This window comes from Salmo salar, chromosome ssa19 (genome assembly GCF_905237065.1).
Source record: "Salmo salar chromosome ssa19, Ssal_v3.1, whole genome shotgun sequence".
NCBI classification, from domain to species: domain Eukaryota; kingdom Metazoa; phylum Chordata; class Actinopteri; order Salmoniformes; family Salmonidae; genus Salmo; species Salmo salar.
In genome coordinates this window covers 54,756,484-54,771,442 of record NC_059460.1, presented here as the reverse complement: position 1 = coordinate 54,771,442, position 14,959 = coordinate 54,756,484, and the positions used below count along the sequence as shown (strand labels likewise).

Here is a 14,959-nt window from a genome sequence, read left to right as displayed (position 1 = left end):
TTTGCGCTTACATGCCCATGATGTTCAAACTCAATTATACTATTGGGGAAACCTGAGTTTCTTCCACTCCATTTCTCTCATGGATATGGCCTACAATTATCAATTTCAGAGCTCATCAATCTACAAATCAAGAACTGAAGACTAAGCTTAATTTCTTTTTATTCCAAAACAAACTTTTGTAAGTTATTTGGTCAACATACAATTATCAGAACAATATTGAATGTACACAAACATTTAAATAATACAAAAATAAGCCATGTATTTCATATTTACAACATTTGTTCCTGAAAGCTATGTACAGAAGAACAATTTTGCATTATTTCAAAACCAGCCTGTATTTTGTGGTCTGTAGCGTCGGAGAGCCAGGAAGCCATTGAGCCAAAAGTAAAAATGTTGACGCGATAACACATGACAGAACACACGCTTAATATCGCCAGGTGCTCGATGCCAGTATTGTTAGCATTTAAGAGAAGGAAAATACCCAGCATTAAGTTTGAGTGCTCTAGCTGATTAGGCTACTCTAATGCCAACCCATGTATTCTGAACTTCATCGTAGGACTGATATCTACATCTCAGTTGTCTACTGCAATTTATTGTGATGTAATGGGGGGGGGGAACAAACTAAAATGAAAAACTCGAGCAAATTCCTCACAGAGAATGTTCTAGAAACAAGGCAGTCTAAACAAAGCAGTGCTTTTTGAATAATGCAGCCAGAGTCATGCTTTCAAAATTAAATCAGATATTACTCTTCTCGGAATTGTACCCAGCGGAAATGTTTCATTTACAGATCTACCATGCTGATAGTTGATATCTCTTGGAACAGATGTCACCTCAAAAAATATCATGCAGACTCACATGATAAAATCATGGGGAAAAAAAGGAAGCATACTGTAGAAGACCCATGGTTCTCTAATTTAACAGCCAATTTTTTCTGCCTAGAAGTACTCAAACAATCAACTTCTCTTCATGATGCAAAGTATTGACAATCAATTTAGCATCAGAAGTGGACATTTATCTTATATTTACTGCATTTGTGATAAAACATACATGCAGAGTGAGGATCAAACATATATCCACACTTTAGTGCACAATAATAAAACCTGTCGCTTGAAGCGGTGTCCACACAAGGAAATATTATTACAATTAATACACAAACAGGGAAAATAGTTCAGAGTTTCAATCTAAGCAAAACACCGAGCATGTAAATGCCAATGGAGCTTCCAGCACACAGGGTTAGTTGTAGCAATGTGCATATTGTACAATTCAAGCACTACCATTCAGTCAAATCAGAAAATATCACTTCTCTTACCCTTCAGATCACAGTCCAAGTTAAGTCAGGTTGACAACTATGTAATAATCTAGTAATAATCAAAAGTTACACATTTTAGTGATGCAGTAATTAAGTATTACATTACACCAAATTCCAGAACATGCTTATTACTAAATAGTTACTTACTACAGACATTAAGTAACAGTTGTGTTTTACCTTATAATCACTTAGCTGTTAGTAGGGGGTCTGTTATCTAAGAGGGGGGGGGGGGCAGCTTTTCATTCCTTTTGAGTAGATTGGGCACCAAATTTACCATAGCTAACCAATTTGGTAGCCATTTTCTTAATCTCCAGCAGCTCCTTCTCCAGGCCAGCTGGCAAGTAACCACACGGGAAGACAGTGGTTTACTTTTCCACAGACTACTGAGAGTGGTGCATGCTACACCACTGACGGCCTAAACCCACAAAATAAAACTTTTCACATCTGGGAAAAGAAGGGTGCGCGCTCTCTCTCTCTCTTTTGCATGTCACACGCAGATACCACCTCACTTCCGACAGGTCCGGTGTGGCGTGTGTTTCTTGGGCACCTCAATGCGGCAGCGGCTTCGCTCGTCAAGCCAAGGCAGGTCAAAGTTCCTACAGAGGAAGACACAATTCAGCAATTGAAAAGTTGACTGGAGAAATCAGGGAAAGGGGAAAGTCACCGGGAAAATAGGACCCCTGTAACTTGAAAAGCATTTCACATTGGGTTATCATTCAATTGGCACATCATGTGTAAATTGTTTTCAGCATGCAGACATGTTAATAATATTAATGACCGTTGGAATGGACAAATGTATAACATTTCTTATCTAGGAAAGTGCATTATTGTATATAGATTTTTTTTGTCTTTGTCAATTTTCTTTAAAGGATTAGCAAAACTACTGGTATTTAAATATCCAGTCAATATTTACCCCTTCAGATTCTGTTAAGTCCCTTATTTATTCACCCCGTCTTCAAAATGGCATTAGCAATCATTCATGAGACCCTTTCTGAACTTACACCAGTGTGCATTCATATTAACCTGTTTTTATAAATCATCTTCTTTGAGATCAGAGGAAAGAATAGGCAAGAAAATTATTGACTGAGACGAGTGTTTTGGGTGACAAATTTTCAGTTTACTTAACTTAAAGACATACTTATGGGGAAGAATAAATACTTGCATTTTGATGAAAGGTCTTTCTGTGAAACTCGCCCTGCCCCGCCACCTACACCATGGTACCATCTTGAAAAATAAATTATGCATAGTAATGGATGAACTCAAGCTAGTGGGCGTAATGATTTACATTCCTAACTTATCCCCTAACTCACTGAACAAAGAAATGTCCAGCGACAAGCCGAACAGAAAAGTGAACCTATAGAAAAATGTCAAAACCTGACTACATTTTTTTTTTTTAAACGGACAAACAAATAACATCTCTGCATATGAATGGTATATCACAAACTATATATATCCTTTGCATGGAAGATACATCTATGCATTTGTGTGTGTTTGTTTGGACCAGGTGCTTGGAAAAGGGTGCCATGATGGGATGATTCCGGCATGTTGAACTGAAACTACAACAAGTGTTGCAGTGGAGAGAGCGAGAGAGAGGCAGAACTACTGGTGGTGGAAATCATAAATACAAAGACTTACTGTTGAGTGAGCTTCGGCAATGGCCGGCCAAAGGCCACCACAGGCAGGAAAGGGGTGATGATTATGGACTCGACTAGAGAAGGGAAAGAAAAGGAATCAAGAGTGTCTGCGCGCAATGAAAACGTCGCTCGGAAAACTTTTGCAACTAAATGACAGTATTAAAGGTGGTGCAACTTCATGGTTCCGAGAAGAAAACAACATGTTTACACAGCAGATGAAGTGGCCAGTCATACCATCTTCAGTGTCCGGGTAAAACGACGAGACCTCTGGCTCACTTTCCTGGATCCCCTTCTTCTTGTTCATGCGCTGCTGCAGACGCTGAAACATGCGCTGCTCGCGGATACGCTGAATGTCCCATCTACAGAACAGGACACAGTTACGGAGGGAAGATGAGAGCGCAAGGAAAGGATGAAGACGCTGGTGGCTCAATGTAGTAAATCAAGATTGAATTACACAAAAATCAAGAGGAGTCTTAGTGCGTGAGGATAAAGATGGTTCATAAGGCATTGAGAGTAACTTCGAAGTCATAAAACCCATTTGTACCTTTTTCTCCTCTTCTCATCCAACTCCAGCTTTGCGTGGCGCTTCAAAAAGACACTGTCGTCCAACATCTTGGTATAATAACACAAAAACATGGTTTTGCATGGACAAATGGTGAGGTGAATATTGTGTGGCATTACTTTATTTCTGACTTTCTCTCTATACAATTCTGTAATTGTATAGCCTGTGCTCTCTCCTCCCTCACCTCTGGGATGACACTGGCAGCTTCCTCATCCAAGGGCTCCATAATGTTTTCCCTCCAAGAGGGGACTGGAAGACAGAACAGTGTATACAGTGGCAAGAAAAAGTATGTGAACCCTTTGGAATTACCTGGATTTCTCCAAAAATTGGTCATCAAATTTGATCTGATCATCTAAGTCACAACAATAGACAGTGTCCTTAAACTAATAAACACACAAATTGTATTTTTCTGGTCTATATTGAATACATAATTTAAACATTCACAGTGTAGGTTGAAAAATGTATGTCAACCCCTAGGCTAATGACTTCTCCAAAAGCTAATTGGAGTCAGGAGTCAGCTAACCTGGAGTCCAATCAATAAGACGAGATTGGAAAAGTTGGTTAGAGCTGCCTTGCCCGATTAAAAAAAACCTCACAAATTTTGAGTTTGCTATTCACAAGAAGCATTGCCTGATGTGAACCATGCCTCTAACAAAAAATCTCAGAAGACCTATGATTAAGAATTGTTGACTTGCATAAAGCTGGAAAGGGTTACAAAAGTATCTCTAAAAGCCTTGATGTTCATCAGTCCACGGTAAGACAAATTGTCTATAAATGGAGAAAGTTCAGCACTGTTGCTACTCTCCCTAGGAGTGGCCGTCCTGCAAAGATGACTGCAAGAGCACAGTGCAGAATGCTCAATGAGGTTAAGAAGAATCCTAAAGTGTCAGCTGAAGACCTACAGAAAACTCTGGAACATGCTAATATCTCTGTTGACGAGTCTACGATACGTAAAACACTAAACAAGAATGGTGTTCATGGGAAGAACACGGAAGAAGCCACTGCTGTCCAAAAAAAACATTGCTGCACGTCTGAAGTACGCAAAAGAGCACCTGGATGTTCAACACCGCTTCTGGCAAAATATTCTGTGGACAGATTAAACTAAAGTTGAGTTGTTTGGAAAGAACACACAAGGCTATCTGTCCGCCAACTGAAGCTCAGAAGTTGGGTGATGCAACAGGACAACGACCAAAAACACAGAAGTAAATCAACAACAGAATGGCTTCAACAGAATATAATACACCTTCTGGAGTGGCCCAGTCAGAGTCCTGACCTCAACCTGATTTAAAATGTTGTGGCATGACCGAGAGCAGTTCACACCAGACATCCTAAGAATATTGCTGAACTGAAACAGTTTTGTAAAGATGAATGGTCCAAAACTCCTCCTGACCGTTGTTCCGGTTTGATCCGTAACTACAGAACATTTGGTTGAGTTTATTGTTGCCAAAGGACGGTCAACTAGTAATTAAATCCAAGGGTTCACATACTTTTCCACCCTACACTGAATGTTTACACAGTGTTTTCAATAAAAGACATGAAAACGTATAATTGTTTGTGTTTTATTAGTTTAAGCAGACTGTTTGTCTATTGTTGTGACCTAGATGAAGATCAGATCAAATTTTATGACCAATTTATGCAGAAATCCAGGTATTTCCAAAGGGTTCACATACTTCTGTAAGAAACATATGCCTAATTATGACACTACTTGGATTTCTACTTTATTCTCCTTCATTGTGAAGCAATACTACACAGCTTTACACTTAGAACTGAACAACTGTCTTGTGTGGTGGGTCTACTTACTGGCCACAACCTCCTCTTTGTTTGGGGATGGGGATGGCTCGCGCTGGGGGGAGGGGGGAGGCTGATGCCAACGACACAGGTACATCTCAGTAGTCGACATGAAAGGGAGCTCCTCCATCCGAGCGGTGAGCTCCGGGTCCTCATTGCTCGGTTGCAGAGTACCCCTCTCTACCGCTGACCGACCAAACCCCGTCTTCTCTGGGGTCTCTTTATTGCGCAGCTCCCTCTGATGTGGAGAGCCAGCTCCACACTCTGACTTAGAGGCGGCGAACTTGGAGCCTTTGCCTCCTCGTGACTTATGGATTTTGGAGTCCAGGAAGCAAAATTTCCTGCATGGGCAGAGCAGAGATATTAGTGAATGAAAGATAGTTTGACTGAGAAGTGAATGCAGAGTAGTATTTGGGGTCTGTTACCTTTTGAGGCCTTTGCCTCCTCGGCTGAAGGGGAGTGACCTAGGGGTGGGAGTCTGGGGGCTGTCACCCACTTCTAGATCCCACAGGTCCTCTTTATCTGGGGTCCAGGGCTGAAGCGGCTGAAATAGGCGCTTATCACGTGGGTCTTTCCTCGTCAGCTGCAAACGGCGCTCCATACGCTCAATACGCGCCAGCAACTGTGTATGCAGACATGTTTTTATAAATGATTTGGTTCTAAACAAATGAGACTTACTGTCATCTAAAAACAATTAGACACTTCCAGATACCGTGCATACCGTCTCCTTGTCAGCTTTCAGCTCATCTATCTCCTTGTCCTTGGACTGCAGCTGTTGTTGCTGTTGTTCAATCAAGTCCAGCTGAAGAAGGAGAATCTGCTGGAGGCAGGTGGCCTGTGTGTGGGGGTTAGCAGGGGTTTTCCTGATGTTCCTCCACTTGCCCTCTGTGCTGAGCTCAATGGATGCAGTGTTGACAACTCCTCCAGGGGAGACACCTCTGGTGCGCTCATCAGTACCAGCATCCTTGGAGTTATTGTTTGAAACCAACTCTGTATTATCCATACTGTCACTCAGAATGAGTTTACCTTTAATTGGGATTCCCTCACCCCCCATTTGTCTGACGGAAGATGACAGCACCCCTGTGCTTTCCCAATTGTCGCCTTGAACCAGTGCCCCTTCCGCTTTATTTTGAGCAGCCACTGGGGCCCGAATGATGTAATTCTGGTCTAAGAGCTTTGTTTTGCTGAGGAGCTCCCCTCCAGTCTTGTGGATTGCCCCATGTACTTCATGGACATCAATGACAAAGTCACAGGATTCTCTCTTGATGGTTATGGAATTCACGACGTTTGCAGTTCCCATTTGTGATTTGTCAAAGTCAAGTTTCTCTGTGTCCAGCTTAAATCCTGCATTAGCAAACAAAGTTGATCTCATAGTCATGGCGAATAAAGCGCAGGTGTTATTGAACTAACATGACAGAACAACTGCTTGTCTTGCAAAGCAGTCAAGTGTCATTGGAGTCTATTTTCTGTTTCATTGCGCCTGGATCAGACTTCGTCCTGTAACAGAAAGTGTTTATCAGTATTGAAACCAACATAATTAACAGTTAACGTTGTCGGGTCAAAATAACAGACTAAAAGTGCTACCTAGCTACCCTGGGCACCATGTTGCTCCATCACTGGCAACCTCGAGACTAGCTACAACTGACTGACGCATAAAATACTGCACTGCGTCTGACTGCTGGGCTTCATTATTACCAGTTAGATATCTAAAAACATACACAATTTCAGCTAGCTAACTTACTAACTGCACGGGACAAACAAGGTAACAAAAACTCTCCCAGCATCTAGTTAGCATTCAGCTAGCTTGCTACGTAGGGTCTATTATTTCACAATCGGATAAAAAAATATATAGTTTTTACACCCTCATGGTCCTGCAGAAAGGTTTGGTAGCTAGCCAATTATATTGCAAGCCACGAGGACGCGCGGGGATATCGTTTGGCTAGAGTGGCTCGTGCTTTAACAAGTGATAGCACTTCGACATTTCCTCCATTTTGGTCCTGCGCGCATTGATGAAAAACATAGAAACACAGGGTCTGTACTATGTTTGCAAACATTGCCGCACGAGGGCGATAAGCGAAAAGTGGTAGGAGAACAAGGGAGAGTTCTTGTAGAACACCAGGAAAAAAAGCCTCTATTTACATGTTGCATGAGTGCATTTCACACTACTTTTGGATTTTAAGGCTCGTATTAATGTCCTGCTTAATAGGTCTGGGTCATCAGAAATTAACCGCATTATACTTTTTTTTTTTTAAACACTTCAATAAAATGGCTCTTCAGCTAGCTTTTGCTACAGCCTATCAATGAGCGTTAGCATTCTAGCTAACAACTGCTGCATCCAAAATAATTATTTTGCCAAGATCATAACCAAATATAATCTTAGCGACTGTTCAAGCAAGAATCAAAACATCCTTGTAAGCGTATGAGAAGCCAAAAAAGCTATTTTGTTTAGAAGTAATAAAAACAAGTCTAAACTGTTGAACGGGTGCAGATTGCCATGGCTTTTTTACAGCCGCGACCATCTGTGCGTGACGTCACTGTGTCGTGTACTGGAAAAGGGTCACAGCGCTGTCTCGCTGCATACAATAGGGATTTAGAGGACCTATGTAACACACCCTACTGAAAATAAGTCATCATATAGTTTCAAATAGCATGGTATTTTGTATTCTCATTCATTTTCGAACGTCGGTTAATTTTCCAATTTTGCCGACTTCTTTATTGTCCCCAAAATTGCGCATGCGTAATTACGCCAAATGTTTATGTTTTGGGAAGAATTAAGTTGCAGAAAAGCTGAGCTGGAAACGCTTATAAGACACCCTCGTCCACTTGCCCTCTTAATGCCCTTGGGGGAATCCACGTCGCCATTTTAGAGGACGGTCCAAATGCTTAGCCAAGCAAGGGAAGTTTGCAACGTAAACCCACGTTTTTAGTCGGCTTTGCGAGTGTACAATTATGTTCACTTCGAGGCCTGATACTCACCATAATTTAATTCGGGACGAATGTACTTCCATTAAGAAAAGTCCGCGAAAACTTAAACATACAAATTGAAGTCAACATACAAGTGAAAGTAAAAACGAAAGCAAATAAGTAAAATTGTGTTAATGAACATGACGGCAAACACGTCGCGTAAAAAGTTGTTTGGTTATCTTTTGGTAGAAAATTCCTTCATAAATTCCAGCTAAGCAGACTAATATTTGCTAGCTATCATACAGTACGTGTATTAAATTATTTAATATAAGTAGACATGCCCACAATTGACTGTAGCACAAAGCACCCACCAGTTACAGGTGGATGAAAACAATCATGGGATAAAGGAGGGAATTTCCAGCCAAGGGTGGCCCATTTAAAAATAATCCCTCCCTCACCCTGCAAGTGTATACTCGTCTGACGTCATGACACGTCATCAGAAGTGTCCACTTAATTTGAGGGCTGAGGGGATAGGGTGGATCGTAAGTCTTAAAACCCCGTCCAGGGTTTGTCCAGTGTTTAACCATATTGATCTCTGTCAAAGAGCTATAGATCACGTCAAACTCATTACACGAAGGGCAGAGTCTACATTCTTAACACTTATTAAGACAAACCCTCGACCTTCTAGTCTGAAGTCCAGCGCGCTATCGACTGTGCCGCAAAAGCATGTTTGAGCGGCAGAGTCGATATTAGTGATTATAAACTCAGGGTTGTGACACTATTCCCGCCTTTCAAAGAGCGCGTCCTCGCGCTAGTTTGCGACCCTACGTCTTACAGGAACGCGCTCACCGGCCAAGCACACGCACTGTCATGGATGAAAGGTCCGATCCCACTTCTGACACCAATGTAATGAAACATAAGGGAGCAGGTCTCAAACCCTCGACCTTCTAGCCAGAAGTCCAGCGCGCTATCGACTATGCCGCAAAAGCATCCTCGAGCAGCAGAGTCGTTATCAGCACTCATAAACCCAGGGTCGTTACAATATACACCTGCTGTATGATAGCTAGAAAATTAGCCAACTGTTAGCCTGTCTAGATGGAACTTTCGAAGGAAAATGTTTTCTACAACTTCCAAAAGCTAACCAAACAAAAACATTACCAGACGTGTTTGTGCATTAGCACAATTTAACTTATTTACGTACGTTTTTACTTACACTTGTATGTTGACTCCATATTGACGTTTAAGTTTTGGCTGATTTCTTAGCTGATGTACAAACATCGCAAATTGAATTATGGTGCCTTTCAGGTACTGAAGTGAACATAATTGTACACTCGCTAACTCCATTAAACCTGAGGTGCTTAAATTGCAAATGTCCCTTGCTTGGCTAAACATTTGGACGGACGACCCAAGGGCATAAGGTGTGTCTTTTATGAGTTTGAAACGCATACTGTCTGCAGGTCTTAGCTCCTCCCTTGTACTTGATTGATGAATTCCTGTCACCTGGGTTGTCTTGATTGAAAGGAAAAACCTGTGGACACTTGGCCCTCCATGGAACGAGTTTGACACCCCTCATATATACTGAACAAAAATATCAACGCAACATTCAACAATATCAAAGATTTTACTGATTTATAATTCATATGAGTGTTAAGAACCTTGGCGTGACCCTGGACAACACCCTGTCGTTCTCCACTAACATCAAGGCGGTGACCCGATCCTGTAGGTTCATGCTCTACAACATTCGCAGATTACGACCCTGCCTCACACAGGAAGCGGCGCAGGTCCTAATCCAGGCACTTGTCATCTCCCGTCTGGATTACTGCAACTCGCTGTTGGCTGGGCTCCCTGCCTGTGCCATTAAACCCCTACAACTCATCCAGAACGCCGCAGCCCGTCTGGTGTTCAACCTTCCCAAGTTCTCTCACGTCACCCCGCTCCTCCGCTCTCTCCACTGGCTTCCAGTTGAAGCTCGCATCCGCTACAAGACCATGGTGCTTGCCTACGGAGCTGTGAGGGGAACGGCACCTCCGTACCTTCAGGCTCTGATCAGGCGACGTGTTTGCCGTCATGATCACCCAAACAAGGGCACTGCGTTCATCCACCTCTGGCCTGCTCGCCTCCCTACCTCTGAGGAAGCACAGTTCCCGCTCAGCCCAGTCAAAACTGTTCGCTGCTCTGGCACCCCAATGGTGGAACAAACTCCCTCACGACGCCAGGACAGCGGAGTCAATCACCACCTTCCGGAGACACCTGAAACCCCACCTCTTTAAGGAATACCTAGGATAGGATAAAGTAATCCTTCTAAACCCCCCCTAAAAGATTTAGATGCACTATTGTAAAGTGGTTGTTCCACTGGATATCATAAGGTGAATGCACCAATTTGTAAGTCGCTCTGGATAAGAGCGTCTGCTAAATGACTTAAATGTAAATGTATATGAGGAAATCAGTCAATTGAAATTCTTTAGTCCCTAATCTACGGGTTTCACATGATTGGGATACATACAGTACCAGTCAAATGTTTGGACACACCTACTCATTCCTGGGTTTTCCTTTATTTTTTACTATTTTCTACATTGTATAATAGTAGTGAATACATTAACTATGAAATAACACATATGGAATCATGTAGTAACCAAAAAGTGTTAAATCAAAATATTTTATATTTGAGATTCTTAAAAGTAGCCACCCTTTGCATTGATGACAGCTTTGCACAGTATTTGCATTCTCTCTTCTTGAGGCAGTCGCACAAACCATCAAGCGCTATGATAAAACTGGCTCTCATGAGGACCGCCACAGGAAAGGAAGACCCAGAGTTACCTCTGCTGTGGAGGATAAGTTCATTAGAGTTAACTGCTCCTCAGATTGCAGCCCTAATAAATGCTTCACAGAGTTCAAGTAACAGACACATGTCAACATCAACTGTTCAGAGGAGACTGTGTGAATCAGGCCTTCATGGTCGAATTGCTGCAAAGAAACCACTACTAAAGAACACCAATAAGAAGAGACTTGCTTGGGCCAAGAAACATGAGCAATGGACATTAGACTGGTGGATATCTGTCATTTGGTCTGATGAGTCCAAATTTGAGATGCTTGGTTCCAACCGCAATGTCTTTGTGAGACGCAGAGTAGATGAACGGATGATCTCCGCATGTGTGGTTCCCACCATGGAGGAGGAGGTGTGATGGTGTGGGGGTGCTTTGCTTCTGACACTGTGATTTATTTAGAATTCAAGGCACACTTAACCAGCATGGTTACCACAGCATTCTGCAGTGATATACCATCCCATCTGGTTTGGGCTTAGTGGGACTATCATTTGTTTTTCAACAGGACAATGATCCAACACACCTCAAGGCTGTGTAAGGGCTATATGACCAATAAGGGGAATGATGGAGTGCTGGGTTGACCTTCAGTTGGAGGCAGCTGTTCCTCGTTGCCTCTAATTGATGACCTGACCTCAATCCAATTGAGATGGTTTGGGATGAGTTGGACGGCAGAGTGAAGGAAAAGCAGCATTTGTGGGAACTTCTTCAACACTGTTTGAAAAGCATTCCAGGTGAAGCTGGTTGAGAGAATGCCAAGAGTGTGCAAAACTGTCATCAATGCAAAGGGTGGCTACTTTTAAGAATCTCAAATATAAAATATATTTTGATCTAACTTTTTTGGTTACTACATGATTCCATATGTGTTATTTCATAGTTTTGATGTCTTCTGTCTTCACAAACCGTAGTCTGGCTTTTTTATGGTGGTTTTGGAGCAGTGGCTTCTTCCTTGCTGAGCAGCCTTTCAGGTTATGTCGATAAAGGACTCGTTTTACTGTGGATATATAGACCCTTTTGTACATGTTTCCTCCAACATTTTCACAAGGTCCTTTGCTGCTGTTCTGAGACTGATTTGCACTTTTCGCACACCAAAGTACGTTCATCTCTAGGAGACAGAACTCGTCTCCTTCCTGAGCAGTATGATGGCTGGATGGTCCCATGGTGTTTATACTTGCGTACTATTGTTTGTACAGATGAATGTGGTACCTTCAGGCGTTTGGAAATTGCTCCCAAGGATGAACCAGACTTGTGGAGGTTGACATTTTTTTTCTGAGGTCTTAGCTGATTTCTTTTGATTTTCCCATAATGTCAAGCAAAGAGGCACTGAGTTTGAAGGTAGGCCTTGAAATACATCCACAGGTACACATCCAATTGACTCAAATTATGTCAATTAGCCTATCAGAAGGTTCTAAAGCCATGATATCATTTTCTGGAATTTTCCAAGCTGTTTAAAGGCACAGTCAACTTACTGTATGTAAACTTCTGACCCACTGGAATTGTGATACAGTGAATTATATGTTAAATAATCTGTCTGTAAACAATTGTTGGAAAAATTACTTGTGTCATGCACAAAGTAGATGTCCTAACCGACTTTCCAAAATTATAGTTTGGTAACAAGAATTTTGTGGAGTGGTTGAAAAACAAGTTTTAATGACTCCAACCTAGGTGTATGTAATCTTCAGACTTCAACTGTACGTTTTAAAACCTCTACCTATACCGTGACTGTAGCAAACATGTTCTTGCATGTCAAGTGGGTCAGGTGCAGTGGCGACCTGTCATTCAGGGCAGGTAGAGCCCCACCTGTTTTGAGCCTCACCTGTTTAGCAAGTTATTTTGGCATTAATACGTGTCACATATCAGTTTGCAAACAATGTAAAAATAAAACAATTATTGAGTTAATAAAGCTGCATACAAACATGGTCTCTTTTTTGCTTTCTTGAGTAAGGCAGCTCCAAAATGCAGGTGTTTCAGCCTAGCTCAGTGTTTTCTGTGGTGGTGGGACAGCCAGCGGAAAATACGGAGCATAGGGGTTGGTAATGTTCTCTAGTTGCGCCGTGATTGGCTCAGTGTTCTTTCACTCATGGGGAAACTGTCACCACAAAATCTACGGGAGAGCTCAAAGATTCAAGCATTAGAAGTGCCCATCCAAGAAGGCTCAAGGTCATTGGCCACAGATAAAATTGTCAAATCACTTTATATCTACATTAGCTTTGATTGGACTGATCATGTCATCATACTTTCAATCTTAACTAGCAAGCTAGCAGTTACCATGAATCAAGTCTACAATCTACTGGCAAGTTATTTAAGAGAAATTATGAAGAGAAATTATAGATAAAACTTATCGGTGCTCATCGACCATTGGACATAAACATTACACACCAAGCTGTAAATCGCAAGTTCAACAACAAGTGGTTTGGAAGGAATCAGTTGCTAACTGCAAGCATTGCAAAGGAATCACTAGCCTGCTATTCAGTGGAGTGGATGTGTGGTCCAAGTCTGGGCTTAAGGATCTCTTTTCCCAACTTAAAAGGATAAACATATAAAATTGGCCATGCTGTCAATCCAGCATGACTTCTTGTCATCATCTTCGTCTTCTGAGGAGTAAGAAATATCAGACCAATACGCAGCGTGGTAAGTGTCCATACTTATACTTTATTTTTTTTTAAAACCAGACCACAACGAGAGTCTTGTAAGGCTATACATAGAAACAACTACCCACAAAACCCATGGAAAAACACCCCTACTAAATAGGACATTCAATTAGAGGCAACGAGGAACAGCTGCCTCCAATTGAAGGTCAACCCATTAAACTAAACATAGAAATAGAAGAACTAGAACAAACATAGAAATATATTAACATAGAACATAACCCCAAAAAAACGAAACACACAAAACAAACACACCCCTGCCACGTCCTGACCAACTACAATAACAAAATGACCCCTTTACTAGTCAGGATGCGACACTTCTGCTGCTTTCAAAACAACTGGAAACTCTGAACTGGGAAATATCAGACTTCAGTGAGTTCAAGACAACTGGGAACTTTGAAAAAAATGATCTCCGACTGGGAAAATACGTTTTGAACTGTCATCCAACTCGGAATTCCAAATCGGTAGGTGGCAAATCGGGAACCTTCTTTCTAGAGCTTCGACCTGAAGGTTACTAACGTCATGATTAAACCTAGTTTTTTTTCAGAGTTCCCAGTTGTCTTGAAAGCACCATAAATCCAGAGAATGCCAGACTTTGATGACAAAATTTTCCCATGAAGGACCGCCGCGCCACCTTCCTTTTCAATTGAGCACAGCACAACAAGGTGAGTCCAAAAATGTCTTGTTAGCTGCTGCATAAATTATGTACTATGCCAGGGAGATATGTATACTGTAGCTAAGAAAGTAATACTAAGTGTATGTTGTGTAGTAAACTGTTAGTAGCCCATGTGCCTTACCCTAATAATTTGGTCCCCTTTCCCCTCATAATTTGGCCTACTGTTCTGACTTGGTGGTGCAAATGTAGCCTATAACCTGTTTCAGAGAAATGTCATCGTTGAATATTGTAAGAGCTTTCATTGTCTGCTTACAATGATCTCCAAAATTACTGGCACCCCTGACTGGCAATGCACAAACAATACTTAAAAAAATATAAACAATATAATTATAGAGATAAACTCAAAATACCAACATGTGAGAAATACTGTACTTTATTAATGTTTCAATTGAACCAACCAAAATAATTTATTGATTTAATTAAAAATCAATGTCCTCCAATTCAAGGTTTCACAATTAATGGCACCCTTAAAGATTGTTGTAAATAACATCTACCAAAATTAAACCACAATATGCTCCCTTTATTTATCGTACGGTTCTGACTTGGTTCTGACTTGGTGTACAGGGAGTGCTGAACAAATAGGTATATTGATTACGTCCATCCTAGCTTGATCATTGTC

General features: G+C 41.5%; 1 protein-coding gene across 6 annotated transcripts; it reads right to left on the bottom strand.

The window, feature by feature from the left end:
- Positions 1-142: 142 nt before the first annotated feature.
- msl1b (MSL complex subunit 1b) lies at positions 143-9,604 on the bottom strand. 6 transcript variants are annotated; one of them, XM_045702490.1, is made up of 9 exons: positions 9,411-9,604; positions 6,015-6,790; positions 5,719-5,915; positions 5,306-5,634; positions 3,690-3,754; positions 3,488-3,555; positions 3,178-3,302; positions 2,945-3,017; positions 143-1,905 (listed from the first exon to the last, which is right to left on the bottom strand). In XM_045702490.1, the coding sequence occupies exons 2-9, from the start codon at positions 6,669-6,671 to the stop codon at positions 1,815-1,817; spliced, it is 1,605 nt and encodes a 534-aa protein (XP_045558446.1). In that variant the 5' UTR covers positions 6,672-6,790; positions 9,411-9,604; the 3' UTR covers positions 143-1,814. The 6 variants fall into 6 exon arrangements, with proteins under 6 accessions (XP_045558446.1, XP_014014588.1, XP_045558445.1 ...); XM_014159113.2 differs by lacking the exon at positions 9,411-9,604 and adding an exon at positions 8,270-8,562; XM_045702489.1 differs by lacking the exon at positions 9,411-9,604 and adding an exon at positions 8,121-8,248.
- Between the last annotated feature and the right edge of the window lie 5,355 nt (positions 9,605-14,959).

Excerpts from the sequence above, each read along its gene's own strand:
- msl1b (XM_045702490.1), bottom strand. The coding sequence starts at position 6,671 with ATGACTATGAGATCAACTTTGTTTGCTAATGCAGGATTTAAGCTGGAC. Across the intron at positions 5,635-5,718 it reads GGAGGCAAAGGCCTCAAAAG|GAAATTTTGCTTCCTGGACT; the intron begins GTAACAGACCCC and ends CTGCCCATGCAG. Across the intron at positions 1,906-2,944 it reads TTGCCGAAGCTCACTCAACA|GAACTTTGACCTGCCTTGGC; the intron begins GTAAGTCTTTGT and ends CTTCCTCTGTAG.